At 40.4% G+C, this 18,127-nt stretch overlaps 1 protein-coding gene across 2 annotated transcripts in view; it reads right to left on the bottom strand.

Annotated features, from left to right (window-relative positions):
* Positions 1–8,634: 8,634 nt before the first annotated feature.
* Positions 8,635–18,127, bottom strand: part of USP5 (ubiquitin specific peptidase 5) — a 461,221-nt gene continuing 451,728 nt past the window's right edge. For both annotated transcript variants that reach the window (XM_053692844.1, XM_053692845.1), the window contains exon 20: positions 8,635–9,043. In XM_053692844.1, the coding sequence (XP_053548819.1) occupies positions 8,950–9,043 (94 nt within the window). In that variant the 3' untranslated portion in view covers positions 8,635–8,949. The remainder of the gene's footprint in view (positions 9,044–18,127) is intronic.

Here is an 18,127-nt window from a genome sequence, read left to right as displayed (position 1 = left end):
TGGTGGCGTCTATTGGAAACATTTTTCTAAGAGGGGGTTCCACCATGGCTTTTAAACATAATGAACAAGGAGTTTCCTCTATGTCAGACATGTTTGTACAGACTAGCAATGAGACTAGCAAGCTTGGAAAACACTTTAAATCAAGTTAACAAGCAAATATAAGAAACGGTACCGTGCCTTTAAGAGAAACAAATTTTGTGAAAAAAGGCAGTAAATCAAACGAAATTTTTACAGTGTGTATAATAAGCTAACAGAGCATTGCACCCACTTGCAAATGGATGATTAACCCTTTAGTTCAAAAAACGGATAAAAAAACGATATAGACGTTTTTTAACAGACACACCAAACTGCCACAGCCTTGCTGTGGGCCTACCTTCCCCAACAAACGATTTTGGAAAGCCTAAGAGCCCTTTAGAGATGTCCTATAGCATTCAGGGGACTCCTGGAGGAAGCTGGATGTCTCAGTCTGTAAAAGTTACTGCGCAAAAAAGCGCTACATTAGGCCCCTCCCACTCATAGTAACACAGTGGAAAGTCTCAGGAAACTGTTTCTAGGCAAATTTAAGCCAGCCATGTGGAAAAAACTAGGCCCCAATAAAGTTTTATCACCAAAGTATATATAAAAACGTTTAAACATGCCAGCAAACGTTTTATATTGTAAATATAAAAGAGTATTACCTCAGAAAGTAAGCATGATACCAGTCGCTATTAAATCACTGTATTCAGGCTTACCTTACATAAATTTGGCATCAGCAGCATTTTCTAGCATTCACATCTTCTAGAAAAATCTTAACTGCACATACCTCATAGCAGGATAACCTGCATGCCATTCCCCTGCTGAAGTTATCTCTCTCTTCAGTCATGTGTGAGAACAGCAATGGATCTTAGTAACAACCTGCTAAGATCATATAAATCACAGGCAGATTCTTCTTTTTTTTCTGCCTGGAACAAAATAGTACAACTCCGGTACCATTTAAAAATAATAAACTTTTGATTGAAGCAAAATAACAGCTACATTTCACCACTTCTCTCTTACTACCTCCTTGTTTGTTGAGAGTTGCAAGAGAATGACTGGATATGGCAGTTAGGGGAGGAGCTATATAGACAGCTCTGCTGTGGGTGTCCTCTTGTAACTTCCTGTTGGGAATGAGAATATCCCACAAGTAATGGATGATCCGTGGACTGGATACACCTTACAAGAGAAACTACATTTTCCATGATGCTTAAGTGTCTTTAAGCTGCCTAAGCATTATGGGATATGTAGTTTTAAAACATCTGAAAAGCCAAGGTTGCCGACTTCTGGTCTAAGGTAAACTAGCTAATTACTGAATTACAAAGGGGTGTGACTCTCAACCAATCAGAAGTGTTACACCCCTCAGCAAAGAAAGGGGACGGCCCTTCATGAGAGACGCAAGGGATCTGAGATAATGCCCCTAACAAGTGAACACACCCTCAAAAACACAAAGAAAAACAGGTTTTAAACTTCTGGAACTTTCTTGCTCTTGTTGAGACATCAAACCGAGATTCCACAGACCGATCCTCAGCAAACACAGAGAGACCTAGAGCCGAGTGCAGAATTCCTGTATATTGTTATTTGTGTAATGTTATATTTCATTTCTTCTTAATTATGTATTGGATGTTTGGAAGAATTTAAAGGGATAGGAAAGTCAGAATTAAACTTGCATGATTCAGATAGAGACGGTCATTTTAAGACAGTTTTAAATTCCCTTTTGTTTTCAAATGTGCTTCGTTCTCTTGGTATCCCTTGTTGAAAAAGAATATGCGCATATCCTACACTAGTGGTAGCTAGCTGCTGATGGGTACCTGCACACATTTGTCTCTTATGATTGGCTAACTTAATGTGTTCAGCTAGCTCTCAGTAGTGCAATGATGTCCCTTCAGCAAAGAATAACAAGAGAATGAAGCAAATTTGAAAGTTGTTTAAAAATGTATGTTCTATCCAAATTTACCTGTCCCTTTAAGTGCTGGTGTTTAACCCCTTCCTGCCAGGACTCCTTTGACTTGGGATTTCAGTGATGGGATTGGGTCAAGGGGAGCCCCACAGCCAGCGATTCCATATAGGAAGTGGCTACGGTTTCAGGACAGCCGAGTGGTTAGGACGTTCCATGCTGTCCTAACAGTGTTAAAAACATAATTTATGCTTACCTGATAAATTTATTTCTCTTGTGGTGTATCCAGTCCACGGATCATCCATTACTTGTGGGATATTCTCCTTCCCAACAGGAAGCTGCAAGAGTATCACCCACAGCAGAGCTGTCTATATAGCTCCTCCCCTAACTGCCACTACCAGTCATTCGACCGAAGACAAGCAAGAGAAAGGAGAAACTATAGGGTGCAGTGGTGACTGTAGTTTAAAAATAAAAAACACCTGCCTTAAAATGACAGGGCGGGCCGTGGACTGGATACACCACAAGAGAAATAAATTTATCAGGTAAGCATAAATTATGTTTTCTCTTGTAAGGTGTATCCAGTCCACGGATCATCCATTACTTCTGGGATACCAATACCAAAGCTATAGGACACGGATGAAGGGAGGGACAAGGCAGGCGCTTAAACGGATGGCACCACTGCCTGCAAGACCTTTCTCCCAAAAATAGCCTCCGAAGAAGCAAAAGTATCAAATTTTAAAAACCCATGTGGAAGCTACCGCTCTAGTAGAATGAGCTGTAATCCTTTCAGGAGGCTGCTGGCCAGCAGTCTCATAAGCTAAGCGTATTATACTCCTTAGCCAAAAGAAAGAGAGGTTGCCGAAGCCTTTTGGCATCTCCTCTGTCCAGAGTAGACAACAAACAATGCAGATGTTTGACGAAAATCTTTAGTAGCTTGTAAATAAAACTTTAAAGCACGAACCACGTCAAGATTGTGTAAAAGATGTTCCTTCTTTGAAGAAGGATTAGGACACAGTGAGGGTAAAACAATCTCCTGATTGATATTTTTATCAGATACCACCTTAGGTAAAAAAACAGGTTTGGTACGTAACACTACCTTATCTGCATGAAAAATGAGATAAGGGGAATCACATTGTAAAGCAGATAACTCCGAAACTCTTTGAGCCGAGGAGATAGCTACTAAAAACAGAACCTTCCAGGATAAGATCTTAATATCTATGGAATGTAAAGGTTCAAACGGAACCCCTTGAAGAACCTTAAGAACTAAATTTAAACTCCAAGGCGGAGCAACAGGTTTAAACACAGGCTTGATTCTGACTAAAGCCTGATAAAACGCCTGCACGTCTGGAACCTCAGCCAGACGTTTGTGCAAAAGAATAGACAGAGCAGAAATCTGTCCTTTTAAGGAACTAGCTGACAAACCCTTCTCCAATCCTTCTTGGAGAAAAGATAATATCCTAGGAATCCTGACCTTACTCCATGAGTAACCCTTGGATTCACACCAATGAAGATATTTACACCATATCTTATGATAGATTTTCCTGGTGACAGGCTTTCGCGACTGTATTAAGGTATCAATGACCGACTCGGAGGAACCACGCTTTGATAAAATCAAGCGTTCAATCTCCAAGCAGTCAGCCGCAGAGAAATTAGATTTGGATGGTTGAAAGGACCCTGAAGTAGAAGGTCCTGCCTCAGAGGCAGAGTCCATGGTGGAAAGGATGACATGTCCACCAGATCTGCATACCAAGTCCTGCGTGGCCACGCAGGTGCTATCAAAATTACTGATGCTCTCTCCTGTTTGATCTTGGCAATCAGACGAGGGAGCAGAGGAAACGGTGGAAACACATAAGCCAGGTTGAAGGACCAAGGCGCTGCTAGAGCATCTATCAGCGCTGCCTTGGGATAGCTGGACCTGGATCCGTAACAAGGAAGCTTGGCGTTCTGGCGAGACGCCATGAGATCCAGTTCTGGTTTGCCCCAACGTTGAATCAACTGTGCAAACACCTTCCGGATGGAGCTCCTACTCCCCCGGATGAAAAGTCTGACGACTTAGAAAATCTGCCTCCCAGTTCTCTACTCCTGGGATATGGATAGCTGATATATGGCAAGAGTGAATCTCTGCCCATTGAATTATCTTTGAAACCTCCAAGATCGCTAGGGAACTCCTTGTTCCCCCTTGATGGTTGATGTAAGCTACAGTTGTGATGTTGTCCGACTGAAATCTGATGAACCTCACTGCCGCTAGCTGAGGCCAAGCCTGAAGAGCATTGAATATCGCTCTTAGTTCCAGAATGTTTTTTGGAAGGAGTGCCTCCTACTGAGTCCACGACCCCTGAGCCTTCAGAGAGTTCCAGACTGCACCCCAGCCCAGAAGGCTGGCATCTGTTGTTACTATTGTCTAATCTGGCCTGCGGAAGGTCATACCTTTGGACAGATGGACCCAAGATAGCCACCAGAGAAGAGAATCCCTGGTCTCTTGATCCAGATTTAGTAGAGGGGACAAATCTGTGTAATCCCCATTCCACTGACTGAGCATGCAGAGTTGCAGCGGTCTGAGATGTAGGCGGGCAAACAGAACTATGTCCATTGCCGCTACCATTAAACCGATTACTTCCATACACTGAGCCACCGAAGGGCGAGAAGTATAATAAAGAACACGGCAGGAATTTAGAAGTTTTGACAACCTGTCCTCTGTCAGGTAAATCCTCATTTCTACAGAATCTATCAGAGTTCCCAGGAAGGAAACTCTTGTGAGGGGATAGAGAACTCTTCTTTTCGTTCACTTTCCACCCATGAGACCTCAGGAATGCCAGAACAATGTCCGTATGGGACTTGACAATTTGGAAAGTCAACGCCTGTATCAGAATGTCGTCTAAGTAAGGGGCTACTGCTATGCCCCGCGGCCTTAGGACCACCAGAAGTGACCCCAGAACCTTCGTAAAGATTCTTGGTGCCGTAGCTAACCCAAAGGGAAGAGCCACAAACTGGTAATGCCTGTCTAGGAAGGCGAACCTGAGAAACCGATGATGATCTTTGTGTATCGGAATGTGAAGATAAGCATCCTTTAAGTCCACGGTAGTCATGTATTGACCCTCCTGGATCATAGGTAGGATGGTTCGAATAGTCTCCATCTTGAAAGATGGGACCCTGAGAAATTTGTTTAGGATCTTGAGATCTAAGATTGGTCTGAAGGTTCCCTCTTTCTTGGGAACCACAAAGAGATTTGAATAGAAGCCTTGCCCCTGTTCCTCCTTTGGAACTGGGTGGATCACTCCCATAACTAGGAGGTCTTGAACACAATGTTAGAATGCCTCTTTCTTTATCTGGTCTGCAGATAATTGTGAGAGGTGAAATCTTCCTTTTGGGGAAGAAGCTTTGAAGTCCAGAAGATATCCCTGGGACACAATTTCCAATGCGCAGGGATCCTGGACATCTCTTGCCCAAAGCCTGAGCGAAGAGAGAAAGTCTGCTCCCTACTAGATCCGTTACCGGATCGGGGGCTGATCTTTCATGCTGTCTTAGAGGCAGCAGCAGGCTTCTTGGCCTGCTAACCTTTGTTCCAGGCCTGGTTAGGTCTCCAGACCGGCTTGGACTGGGCAAAATTTCCCTCTTGTTTTGCATTAGAGGGAGTTGATGCCGTGCTCGTCTTAAAGTTTCGAAAGGCACGAAAATTTGTTTGTTTGGTCCTTAATTTATTAGACCTATCCTGAGGAAGGGCATGACCTTTTACTCCAGTAATATCAGAAATGATCTCCTTCAGTCCAGGCCCGAATAGGGTCTGCCCCTTGAAGGGAATGTTGAGAAGCTTAGACTTTGAAGTAACGTCAGCTGACCAGGATTTAAGCCATAGCGCCCTACGTGCCTGTATAGCAAAACCTGAGTTCTTAGCCGTTAGTTTGGTTAAATGAACAACGGCGTCAGAAACAAATGAATTGGCTAGCTTAAGCGCTTTAAGCTTGTCAAGTATATCATCCAATGGAGTTTCTACCTGTAAGGCCTCTTCCAGAGACTCAAACCAGAAGGCCGCAGCAGCAGTGACCGGGGCAATGCATGCAAGAGGCTGGAGAATAAAACCTTGTTGAATAAACATTTTCTTAAGGTAACCCTCTAACTTTTTATCCATTGGATCTAGGAAAGAACAACTGTCCTCGACGGGAATAGTTGTACGCTTAGCTAGGGTAGAAACTGCTCCCTCCACCTTAGGGACCGTTTGCCATAAGTCCCGTGTAGCGGCATCTATTGGAAACATTTTCTTAAAAATAGGGGGAGAGAACGGTACACCTGGTCTATCCCATTCCTTAGTAATAATTTCTGAAAACCATTTAGGTATTGGAAAAACATCAGTGTAAACAGGCACTGCATAGTATTTATCCAATCTACACAATTTCTCTGGCACTATAATGGTGTCACAGTCATCCAGCGTAGCTAAAACCTCCCTGAGCAACACGCAGAGGTGTTCAAGCTTAAATTTAAATGTAGACATATCAGAATCAGGTTGAAGCATCTTCCCTGAGTCAGAAAAATCACCCACAGAAAGAAGCTCTCCTGCCTCAGCTTCTGCATATTGTGAGGGGATATCAGACATAGCTACTAAAGCGTCAGAGAGCTCTGTATTTTTTCTAGTCCCAGAGCTGTCTCGCTTTCCTTGTAACCCTGGTAGTTTGGACAATACCGCTGTAAGGGTATGATCCATAACTGCCGCCATGTCTTGTAAAGTAAACGCCATGGGCGCGCTAGATAAACTTGGCGCCACTTGAGCGGGAGTCCCTTGAGCGGGAGTCAAAGGTTCTGACACGTGGGGCGAGTTAGTCGGCATAATTTCCCCCTTGTCAATTTCCTCTGGTGATAAATCTTTTAAAGACAGAATATGATCTTTATAACTTAAAGTAAAATCAGTACATTTGGTACACATTCTAAGAGGGGGTTCCACAATGGCTTCTAAACATAATGAACAAGGAGTTTCCTCTATGTCAGACATGTTTAAACAGACTAGCAATGAGACCAGCAAGCTTGGAAAACACTTTGATAAATGTAAACAAGCAAAAAATAAAAACGGTACTGTGCCTTTAAGAGAAACAAATTTTGTCAGAAATTGAAAAACAGTGATAAAAAGCAGTAAATCTTACGAAATTTTTACAGTGTGTATAATAGACTAACAGAGCATTGCACCCACTTGCAAATGGATGATTAACCCCTTAGTTTCAAAACCGGATCAAAAAAACCATATAAACGTTTTTTAACAGTCACAACAAACTGCCACAGCTCTGTTGTGGCCCTACCTGCCCATACGACGACTTTTGAAGGCACAAAAACCCTTTAGAGAGGTCCTAAGTGTTCAGGGGACTCCTTCAGGGAAGCTGGATGTCTCAAGCTGCAAAAACGACTGCACGATTTAGGCCTGAAATTAGGCCCCTCCCAACCTGTACTCACAGTGAGAGGGCCAAAAAAAAACTATCCCTAGGCAAAATCTAGCCAGCCATGTGGAAAAAACTGGGCCCCAATAAAGTTTTATCACCAATATGTAGAAAAAAACGTTTAAACACTTCCAGCAAACGTTATCTTATTTTCAGTAATGTGAGGAAGTAATAAGAATATTACCCTTTACAGCAAGCATGATACTAGTCGTTATTAAATCACTGTAATCAGGCTTACCTTAAATAAATCCGGTATTAACAGCATTTTCTAGCATATTCATTTCTCTAGAAAAATTTAAACTGCACATACCTCATAGCAGGAGACCCTGCACGCCATTCCCCCAGCTGAAGTTACCTCATCTCTTCAGTTATGTGTGAGAACAGCAATGGATCTTAGTTACAACCTGCTAAGATCATCAAAAACCACAGGCATACTCTTCTTCAACTTTCTGCCTGAGGCTAAAACAGTACAACTCCGGTACTATTTGAAAATAATAAACTTTTGATTGAAGATAAACTACATAAATTCACCACATCTCTCTAGCTACTTCCTATCATGTCGAGAGCTGCAAGAGAATGACTGGTAGTGGCAGTTAGGGGAGGAGCTATATAGACAACTCTGCTGTGGGTGATACTCTTGCAGCTTCCTGTTAGGAAGGAGAATATCCCACAAGTAATGGATGATCCGTGGACTGGATACACCTTACAAGAGAAAGCCAGCGCAGAGAATGTCCTGACAGCGGGAAGGGGTTAAAGTGTAATATAGCATAAGAAAATCTTGAGTCCTGCTGTAAAAGAAATGAAAAGGTATAAATGATTTATATTCCCTAGGGTAGCATTTATTCCGGTATGTTAGGATTGACACAAGGTCTTGTACGGCTAAAAAGGTGCATTCTTCAAATAATTAGATTAGATAAATAGATTTGTATTATATTGTTTTATTATAATTAACTCCTTACACTTGCACCGTCACTCCTGTGTTTATAGTAAGCAGCGCTTGTGTCCTTCGGATATTTTCATAGATTGATTTCTGTAAAAAATCCCCACACTAAGATCTATGCAAATTAGTGTGGGGATCTTTAACAAGAATAAACCCGTCTACGTAAATATCCCAAGGGCACGAGCGCTACTTCCTCACGAATGATCCGAATGCACACACCTAGTTTATAGCACCAGCTACTAAAAAACTTGGGAAATAGTTTGAAAGGGTTAATTTCTAGTGTTTTTTTAAATTATTTTATTAATAATTATTACATTAAAAACCCCTAACACGTGACACAGCAATATTCAATAAGAATAAAAATAATATCAGTTGGAAGAATCCTTTTTATTGATCCAGTCTGTCATGGATAATCTTTATATTTTTGTACAATCGGAACATGTGGACACCGTCATATCTTGTTCTGCTGTGTTGGGATGGGGGTCCTGCAGGATCCTTAAGATGTGATGTGGGGAGGATCTTTAAGGATATGACCATAAATTAAGTTATCCATCCAAGCCTCAACACCAAAATGAGAAATACAGGGTGTGCCCAGGTTCAAAAACCCGTGACTGGGTTCCACTCCATGAAAGTTACAGAAACCTCAGAGCAGGGAGGGGAGCACAGGACTGAAGGAAGGAATATTAGCTCTGCACACGTTGATAGAAGTAGATATAACCTAGGTCCTTGGGTGGCTTTTCGGAGGCACAAACCTTCTGGTCATTATAGATCACCCACCTGTGAGTGCGACAGAGTTATGGAACATTAGTTGGGAGGCAAAGGGAGGTGAAGAAAGACAATGCTGGAGAAAACTTGGGGAGCGGCACAGCCGTAGGGAGCTTGAGAGTACAGTAGCAGCTGGAGGGAGTATGGATCAGAAGTGTATGTCAGACTCACAAAACAACACTTTACTACAAATAATAGTTCTTAATGTTCTGAATGACAGCATGTGTCGCGGTCCATGGAATTTAAACACAAGGTTTTTAAAGTATATATATATATATATATATATATATATATATATATATATATATATATATATATATATATATAGTGTATATCCCCTTCCCGCCCTTAGCACATTCTATGCAGTCCTAACTGCACTGGGCTTTAGTGCCCTTAGAACGGCACAGTACTTCCAAGCCGTTTGGCTGTACAGAAGCCATAGGCAGTTCCTGAATGGTATCGCAGGCTGGAGGGGGTACATAACATCATAGACTATTCCCCCCAGACACAATACCATCAATGAAATCATAAACAATTGTGTGATTTAAATTTTTACTTATTTGTTTACATCGGAACAAATAAGTCAGGGCGGGAAGGGGTTAAAGTCTTTTTTTAATGCAGCACTTATTTACCGATATATACAATGAATATATAAACATTTGTCTGCACAGACCTTCTGTAATACGGCACTTAATTACTGATATATACTGTGAATATATAAACATTTATTGTGTGCACAGACCTTTTGTAATGCAGCATTAATAACTGATACATATTGTGCATATATAACATTTATTGTGTGCACAGACCTTTTGTAATGCAGCATTAATAACTGATACATATTGTGCATATATAACATTTATTGTGTGTGCAGACCTTTTGTAACACGTCACTTAATTACTGATATATACTGTGCATATATAAACATTTGTGTGTGCAGACCTTATGTAATGTAGCACTTAATTACTGATATATACTGTGCATATATAAACATGTATTAGGTGCGCAGACCTTATGTAATGCAGCACTTAATTACTGATATATACTGTGCATATATAAACATTTATTGTGTGTGCAGACCTTATGTAATGCATCACTTAATTACTGATATATACTGTGTATATATAAACATTTATTGTGTGTGCAGACCTTATGTAATGCAGTACTTAATTACTGATATATACTGTGCATATATAAACATGTATTGTGTGTGCAGACCTTATGTAATGCAGCACTTAATTACTGATATATACTGTACATATATAAACATTTATTGTGTGTGCAGACGTTATGTAATGTAGCACTTAATTAATGATATATACTGTGCATATATAAACATTTATTGTGTGTGCAGACCTTATGTAATGTAGCACTTAATTAATGATATATACTGTGCATATATAAACATTTGTGTGTGCAGACCTTAAGTAATTTAGTGCTACATTACAGATATATACTGTGCATATATAAACATTTATTGTGTGTGCAGACCTTATGTAATGTAGCACTTAATTACTGATATATACTGTGCATATATAAACATTTATTGTGTGTGCAGACCTTATGTATCACAGCACTTAATTACTGATATATACTGTGCATATATAAACATTTATTGTGTGTGCAGACCTTATGTAATGTAGCACTTAATTACTGATATATACCGTGCATATATAAATATTTATTGTGTGTGCAGACCTTATGTAATGTAGCACTTAATTACTGATATATACTGTGCATATATAAACATTTATTGTGTGTGCAGACCTTATGTAATGCAGCACTTAATTACTGATATATACTGTGCATATATAAACATTTATTGTGTGTGCAGACCTTATGTAATGTAGCACTTAATTACTGATATATACTGTGCATATATAAACATTTATTGTGTATGCAGACCTTATGTAATGTAGCACTTAATGACTGATATATACTGTGCATATATAAATATTTATTTTGTGTGCAGACCTTATGTAATGCAGCACTTAATTACTGATATATACTGTGCATATATAAACATTTATTGTGTGTGCAGACCTTATGTAATGCAGCACTTAATTACTGATATATACTGTGCATATATAAACATTTATTGTGTGTGCAGACCTTATGTAATGCAGCACTTAATTACTGATATATACTGTGCATATATAAACATTTGTGTGTACAGACCTTATGTAATGCCGCACTTAATTACTGATATATACTGTGCATATATAAACATTTATTGTGTGTGCAGACCTTATGTAATGTAGCATTTAATTACTGATATATACTGTGCATATATAAACATTTGTGTGTGAAAACCTTTTGTAATGTAGCACTTAATTACTGATATATACTGTGCATATATAAAAATTTATTGTGTGTTCAGACCTTTTGTAATGCTGCACTTAATTACTGATATATACTGTGCATATATAAACATTTATTGTGTGTGCAGACCTTATGTAATGCAGCACTTAATTACTCATATATACTGTGCATATATAAACATGTATTGTGTGTGCAGACCTTATGTAATGCAGCACTTAATTACTGATATATACTGTACATATATAAACATTTATTGTGTGTGCAGACGTTATGTAATGTAGCACTTAATTAATGATATATACTGTGCATATATAAACATTTATTGTGTGTGCAGACCTTATGTAATGTGGCACTTACTGATATATACTGTGCATATATAAACATTTATTGTTTGTGCAGACCTTATGTAATGTAGCACTTAATTACTGATATATACTGTGCATATATAAACATTTATTGTGTGCGCAGACCTTATGTAATGCAGCATTTAATTACGGATATATACTGTGCATATATAAACATTTGTGTGTGAAAACCTTTTGTAATGTAGCACTTAATTACTGATATATACTGTGCATATATAAACATTTATTGTGTGTGCAGACCTTATGTAATGTAGCACTTAATTACTGATATATACTGTGCATATATAAACATTTATTGTGTGTGCAGACCTTATGTAATGAAGCACTTAATTACTGATATATACTGTGCATATATAAAAATGTATTGTGTGTTCAGACCTTATGTAATGCGGCACGTAATTACTGATATATACTGTGCATATATAAACATTTGTGTGTGAAAACCTTTTGTAATGTAGCACTTAATTACTGATATATACTGTGCATATATAAAAATTTATTGTGTGTTCAGACCTTTTGTAATGCTGCACTTAATTACTGATATATACTGTGCATATATAAACATTTATTGTGTGTGCAGACCTTTTGTAATGCTGCACTTAATTACTGATATATACTGTGCATATATAAACATGTATTGTGTGTGCAGACCTTATGTAATGTAGCACTTAATTACTGATATATACTGTGCATATATAAACATGTATTGTGTGTGCAGACCTTATGTAATGTAGCATTTAATTACTGATATATACTGTGCATATATAAACATTTATTGTGTATGCAGACCTTATGTAATTATGCACTAGATTACTGATATATACTGTGCATATATAAATATTTATTGTGTGCGCAGACCTTATGTAATTATGCACTAGATTACTGATATATAATATGCATATATAAACATTTATTGTGTGTGCAGACCTTATGTAATGCAGCACCTAATTACTGATATATACTGTGCATATATAAATATTTATTGTGTGTGCAGACCTCTTGTAATGTAGCACTTAATTACTGATATATACTATGCATATATAAACATTTATTGTGTGCGCAGACCTTTTCTAATGCGGCACTTAATTACCTATATATACTGTGCATATATAAACATTTGTGTGTGAAAACCTTTTGTAATGTAGCACTTAATTACTGATATATACTATGCATATATAAACATTTATTGTGTGCGCAGACCTTTTCTAATGCGGCACTTAATTACCTATATATACTGTGCATATATAAACATTTGTGTGTGAAAACCTTTTGTAATGTAGCACTTAATTACTGATATATACTGTGCATATATAAAAATGTATTGTGTGTTCAGACCTTTTGTAATGCTGCACTTAATTACTGATATATACTGTGCATATATAAACATGTATTGTGTGTGCAGACCTTATGTAATGCAGCATTTAATTACTGATATGTACTGTGCATATATAAACATTTATTGTGTGTGCAGACCTTTTGTAATGTAGCACTTAATTACTGATATATACTGTGCATATATAAACATTTATTGTGTGTGCAGACCTTATGTAATGTAGCACTTAATTACTGATATATACTGTGCATATATAAACATGTATTGTGTGTGCAGACCTTATGTAATGTAGCACTTAATTACTGATATATACTGTGCATATATAAACATTTATTGTGTGCGCAGACCTTTTGTAATGCGGCACTTAATTATCAATATATACTGTGAAAATATCAAATTATGCTTACCTGATAATTTCATTTCCATCTCTATGGGAAGAGTCCACAGCTACATTCCTTATTTGTGGTAAATACTGAACCTGGTCACCAGGAGGAGGCAAAGACACCCAGCCAAAGGCTTCAATACCTCCCCCACTTCCTCATAACCCCAGTCATTCTGCCGAGGGAACAAGGAACAGTAGGAGAAATGTCAGGGTAAAAAAGGTGCCAGAAGAAAATATTTCAACTTTAGGGCCGCCCATGGGAGAACACGGGCGGGAGCTCTGGACTCTTTCCATACAGGTGGAAATTAAATTATCAGGTAAGCATAATTTATGTTTTACATCTTAATATGGGAATAGTCCACAGCTGCATCCTTGGAAGATGGAAACATATACTCAAGCTCTAAAGTACACGGAATGCTAACGGGAGGGAAAAAAAAGAGAGGTGGACCCTAATCTGAGGGCACCACAGCCTGCAAAACCTTTCTCCCAAAGGCTGCTAAATTTTGGAAAAAGTATGCAAGGAGAACCAGGTAGCTGCCTTACAAATCAGATCCATAGAGGCCTCCTTTTTGAAGGTCCAAGAGGAACCACTGCTCTCGTAGAATGAGCCGTAATCCTCAGAGGAGGCTTATGTCCCGCTGTTTCTATGCTAAACGGATGACACTCCTCAGACAAAAAGATAAGGAAGTCGAAGAGGCCCTCTGACCCCTATGCTTCCCAGAAAAGAGAACAAAGAGTTTTTCTAAATTCCTCTGTGGGCCAAAGATAGAACTTCAAGGCACAAACCACATCCAGAAATATGTTGTAAACGTTCCTTTGACGAAGGAGGATTAGGACATAAGAAAGGAACCACAAGCTCTTGATTGATGATGCGATTAACACAACCTTAGGAAGAAAACCTAACTTGGTTCATAGAACAGCCTTATCGGCATGAAAAGCCAGATAAGGAGGGACGCATTGCAAGGCAGCAATCACAGATACTCTGCACGCAGAAGCAATAGCCAATAGAAAAGGAACCTTCCAAGACAACAATTTAATGTCTACTTCATGCATAAGCTCCAACGGAGCCCGTTGCAAAACCTTAAGGACAAGATTTAAACTCCAAGGAGGAGCCTTAGATCTAAAACACAGGTCTGAGCCCAACAGAGCCTTAACAAATGGCTGCACATCTGGAAGCTCTGCAAACCTCTTGTGCAGTAACACAGTAAAACTGTCCCTTCAGGGGACTTGCAGAAAAGCCCTTCTCCAGTTCATCCTGGAGAACAGAAAAAGTAGGTCCTCCACACCTTATGATAGATGTGACGAGCAACCAGCTTACAAGCTTGAATGAGAGTAAAAATAACTCTCTCAGAAAACCCTCTCTTGGCTAGGACTACGCGTTCAATCTCCACGCAGTCAGCCTCAGAGAATCTAGACATTGATGAACAAAGAGACCTTGGTCAGCAGATTCCTGCAACAAGGTAACTTCCACGGAGGAGATGATGACATCCCCACTAGATCCGCGAACCATATCCTTTGTGGCCAAGACGGAGCAGTCAGTATCACTGACGCCTGCTTGACTCGAACCACTACACTAGGAAGTAGTGGTAACGGTTGAAAAGGATAAATGGGGTGGAACCTCCAAGGCACCGCTAATGCATCTGTTAGCTCCGCCTGAGGATCCCTGTACCTCGACCCCTATCTGGGTAGCTTGGTATTGAGACGTTTTTAAGATCTTCCTCTTGCAATCTCTGCAAACACTCGGGATGAAGAGACCATTCTCCCGGATGAAAGGATTGTCTGCTGAGGAATCCTCTTCCCATTTGTCCACATCCGGAATGTGGATCGCTGACAGTGAACAAATGCGGGTCTCCCCCACACCAGAATCCGAGATACTTCCCTCAAAACTAGGGAGCTTCTCGTTCCCCCCCTGATGGTTGATGTAAGCCACCGAGGATATATTGTTTGATTGGAATCTGATTAACTGGGACGAACCCAGCAGAGGCCAAGCCTTCAGAGCATTGTATATTGCCCGAAGATCCAAAATGAGATCAGGAGGGAGCTTTACCTCCTGAGACCAGATGCCCTGTGCCTTCCTGGCACCCCAAACAGCTCCCCATCCTGACAGACTCGCAACCATAGTCACAATCACCCAGGATGGTCTTGAGACGGACATCCCTCAGGACAAGTGATCCGGACAAAACCACCAAGAGAGCGATTCTCCCGATTGGTTTGTCCAGAGAAATCTGTTGAGACAGATCCGAATGATCACCGTTCCACTAGTTCTGCATGTGCAGTTGCAACAGTCTGAGGTGAAACCTGGCAAAGGAAATTATATCCAATCTGGACACCATGAGACAAATCACCTCCATACACCGAGCACAGATGGTCTTAAGGAGATCTGGAGGGCAAGACATGTTGAAGCTAGCTTGCAACGTCTCTGAGAAATATTTTCATGTCTATGGAGACTATTATAGTACACAAGAATTCTACCCTGGTACTTGTTACAAGAGAACTCTCTCTAGATTATCTGCCATCCATGGGATCGAAGAACACAAAGGAGATATTCCAAATGGTCCACTCTTCGAAAAATGTCTTTAGCTAGACCAAAGGGAAGGGCAATAAACCGGGAGTGCTGGTCCAGAAAAGCAAACCTTAGGAACTGGAAGTGGTCCATGAGGATTGGTACGAAAAGGGAGCATCCTTTAGATCTATCGTGTTCATGAACTACCTCTCTCAAACGAGGGCAAGAATGGACCTTATTGTCTCCATCTTAAATGAAGGGACATTTAAAAACCTGCTTAAGAACTTTAGGTCCAGAATCGGACTGAAAGTTCCCTCCTTCTTAAGGACCACGAAAAGGTTTGAATAGTATACCAAACCTCTCACTGCGATAGGCACCAGGACAATAACTCCTAGAGGACAGATCCCGTACACACCCCAGAAAGGCTTCCCTCCTTTCTGGTCAGGAAGACAGGAGGAATCTGCCCTTGCGTGGCTGAGACTTAAAACCTATATTGTAACCCTGAGCTTTGACCTCCAGGACCCATGGATCCTGCACGTCCCTGAACCAAGCAACTGAAAAGAGCGACATACTGCCCCCTACACAATCCAGAAGAGGACCGGGGACTGCCGATTCATGCCGACGTAGACTCGGCGGGTTTCTTGCTCTGCTTGTATTTATTCCAGGACTGAGCCGGCTTCCAAGAGCTCTTTGTTTGCTCTGTCTTAGAAGAGGACTGCTGCCATGAGCTTTATCAGAACGAAAATCGTCCCTTTGATTAGTTCATATACTCTTGTGGGAGGAGGGCACCCTTGCCCCCTGTGACCATGGAGATAATGGAGTCCAGGCCTGGACCAGACAAAATCATTCCCTTAAAGGGAGGGAAGAAGTCTATACTTAGAAGTCATATCCGTAGACCATGACTTCAGCCAGAGCCCAACGGGCCTGAACAGAAAAAGCTGAAGCCATAGCATTCAAGCGAATAAACTGCCTAATAGCAGCACAGATAAAATAATCAACAACCATCAAGGCTGTAAATCTTTTCTGAGTAACGTCGAGGGGATCCTCCACCCGGATGAAATCCTATAAGGAGTCACACCAGAACAGGCGCCGCCGGTTGAAACAAATATCCTGTATGTTGAAACATCTTTCTTAACATAGGTTCCATCTTTTATCCATGTGCTCTTCAAATGAAGAACTATCCTCAAGCGGGATAGTAGAATGTTTAGCAAGGGTGAAGATAACGCCATCCCATTTAGGGACGGAACTTCACAACTCCATTGAGAGTCCAGGACCGGGGACAATTTGTTAAAGGGAGAAGAGGGGGGAAAAGGAATCCAATCCTGTCCTATTTATTCTTAATAATGTTCGCCATCTAACAGGAGCAGGGAAGGATAAGGTACCACCCTGTCCTCAAACTCTATCCAATTTAGGAATTAAAGGTTCATCAGGCAATTTGGCCTCTGTAACCTCTGAATTTGCCAAAAACTTCCTTTAGAAGAAAGCACAAATTCCTAAACTAAAGTCTGATTCCTCTGCAGCCCGGAGCTTTAGAGGCAGCAGACTCCGACCCAGAATGTTCATACTCTGAAGTCTCAGAAAGAACTTCATCCTCGGATAACCCTCAGTTAAATCCAATAAATTGATGTACTCTGGGAAGGAGTGCAATATGTAACCTTTTGCTTGTGCTTAGCAGGGCGAGGTAAAGCATTAAAGGCCGCAGACACCGCCGTATGAACTGCGCAGTAAAGTCTGGTGAAAAAAGGCCCCCTCCAGATAAAGGATCAGAAATGCTACAGGAAAACTGCATGTGTAGAGATATAAAAATGTAGGGTACGCACCTCACTGGACTGCTCCGTGGTATCAAACATGTTTGATATCACAATATCAAGGCATATGGAACATAATTGAGAGGGCGGAACTAAGGCCTCCTCACTATATAGACAGGAATTACTGATTAGGAATAGAGGGAGTGCCCTCTAAAGTAACAGAATCCTCCATCGCTAGTGCAATAACCGGAGAACTAGAGAAATAAAACATCTTATTATATTTAAAAAAAAAACTGCACCCTTATACCCCAATGGCTGCGGCACTCACCACCTCCTATGACCCAGACAGTACAGAGATTTATGACTCCTCTCTAATAGACACCCGGTCAGGAAAAAGGGAATGAATCACATGGCGCACAATGCAGGACCGTCCCTGCTATGAG

This window comes from Bombina bombina, chromosome 9 (genome assembly GCF_027579735.1).
Source record: "Bombina bombina isolate aBomBom1 chromosome 9, aBomBom1.pri, whole genome shotgun sequence".
Classification (NCBI taxonomy): domain Eukaryota; kingdom Metazoa; phylum Chordata; class Amphibia; order Anura; family Bombinatoridae; genus Bombina; species Bombina bombina.
The sequence above is the reverse complement of the archived record's forward strand: the minus strand, read 5'-3'. Positions and strand labels throughout refer to the sequence as shown.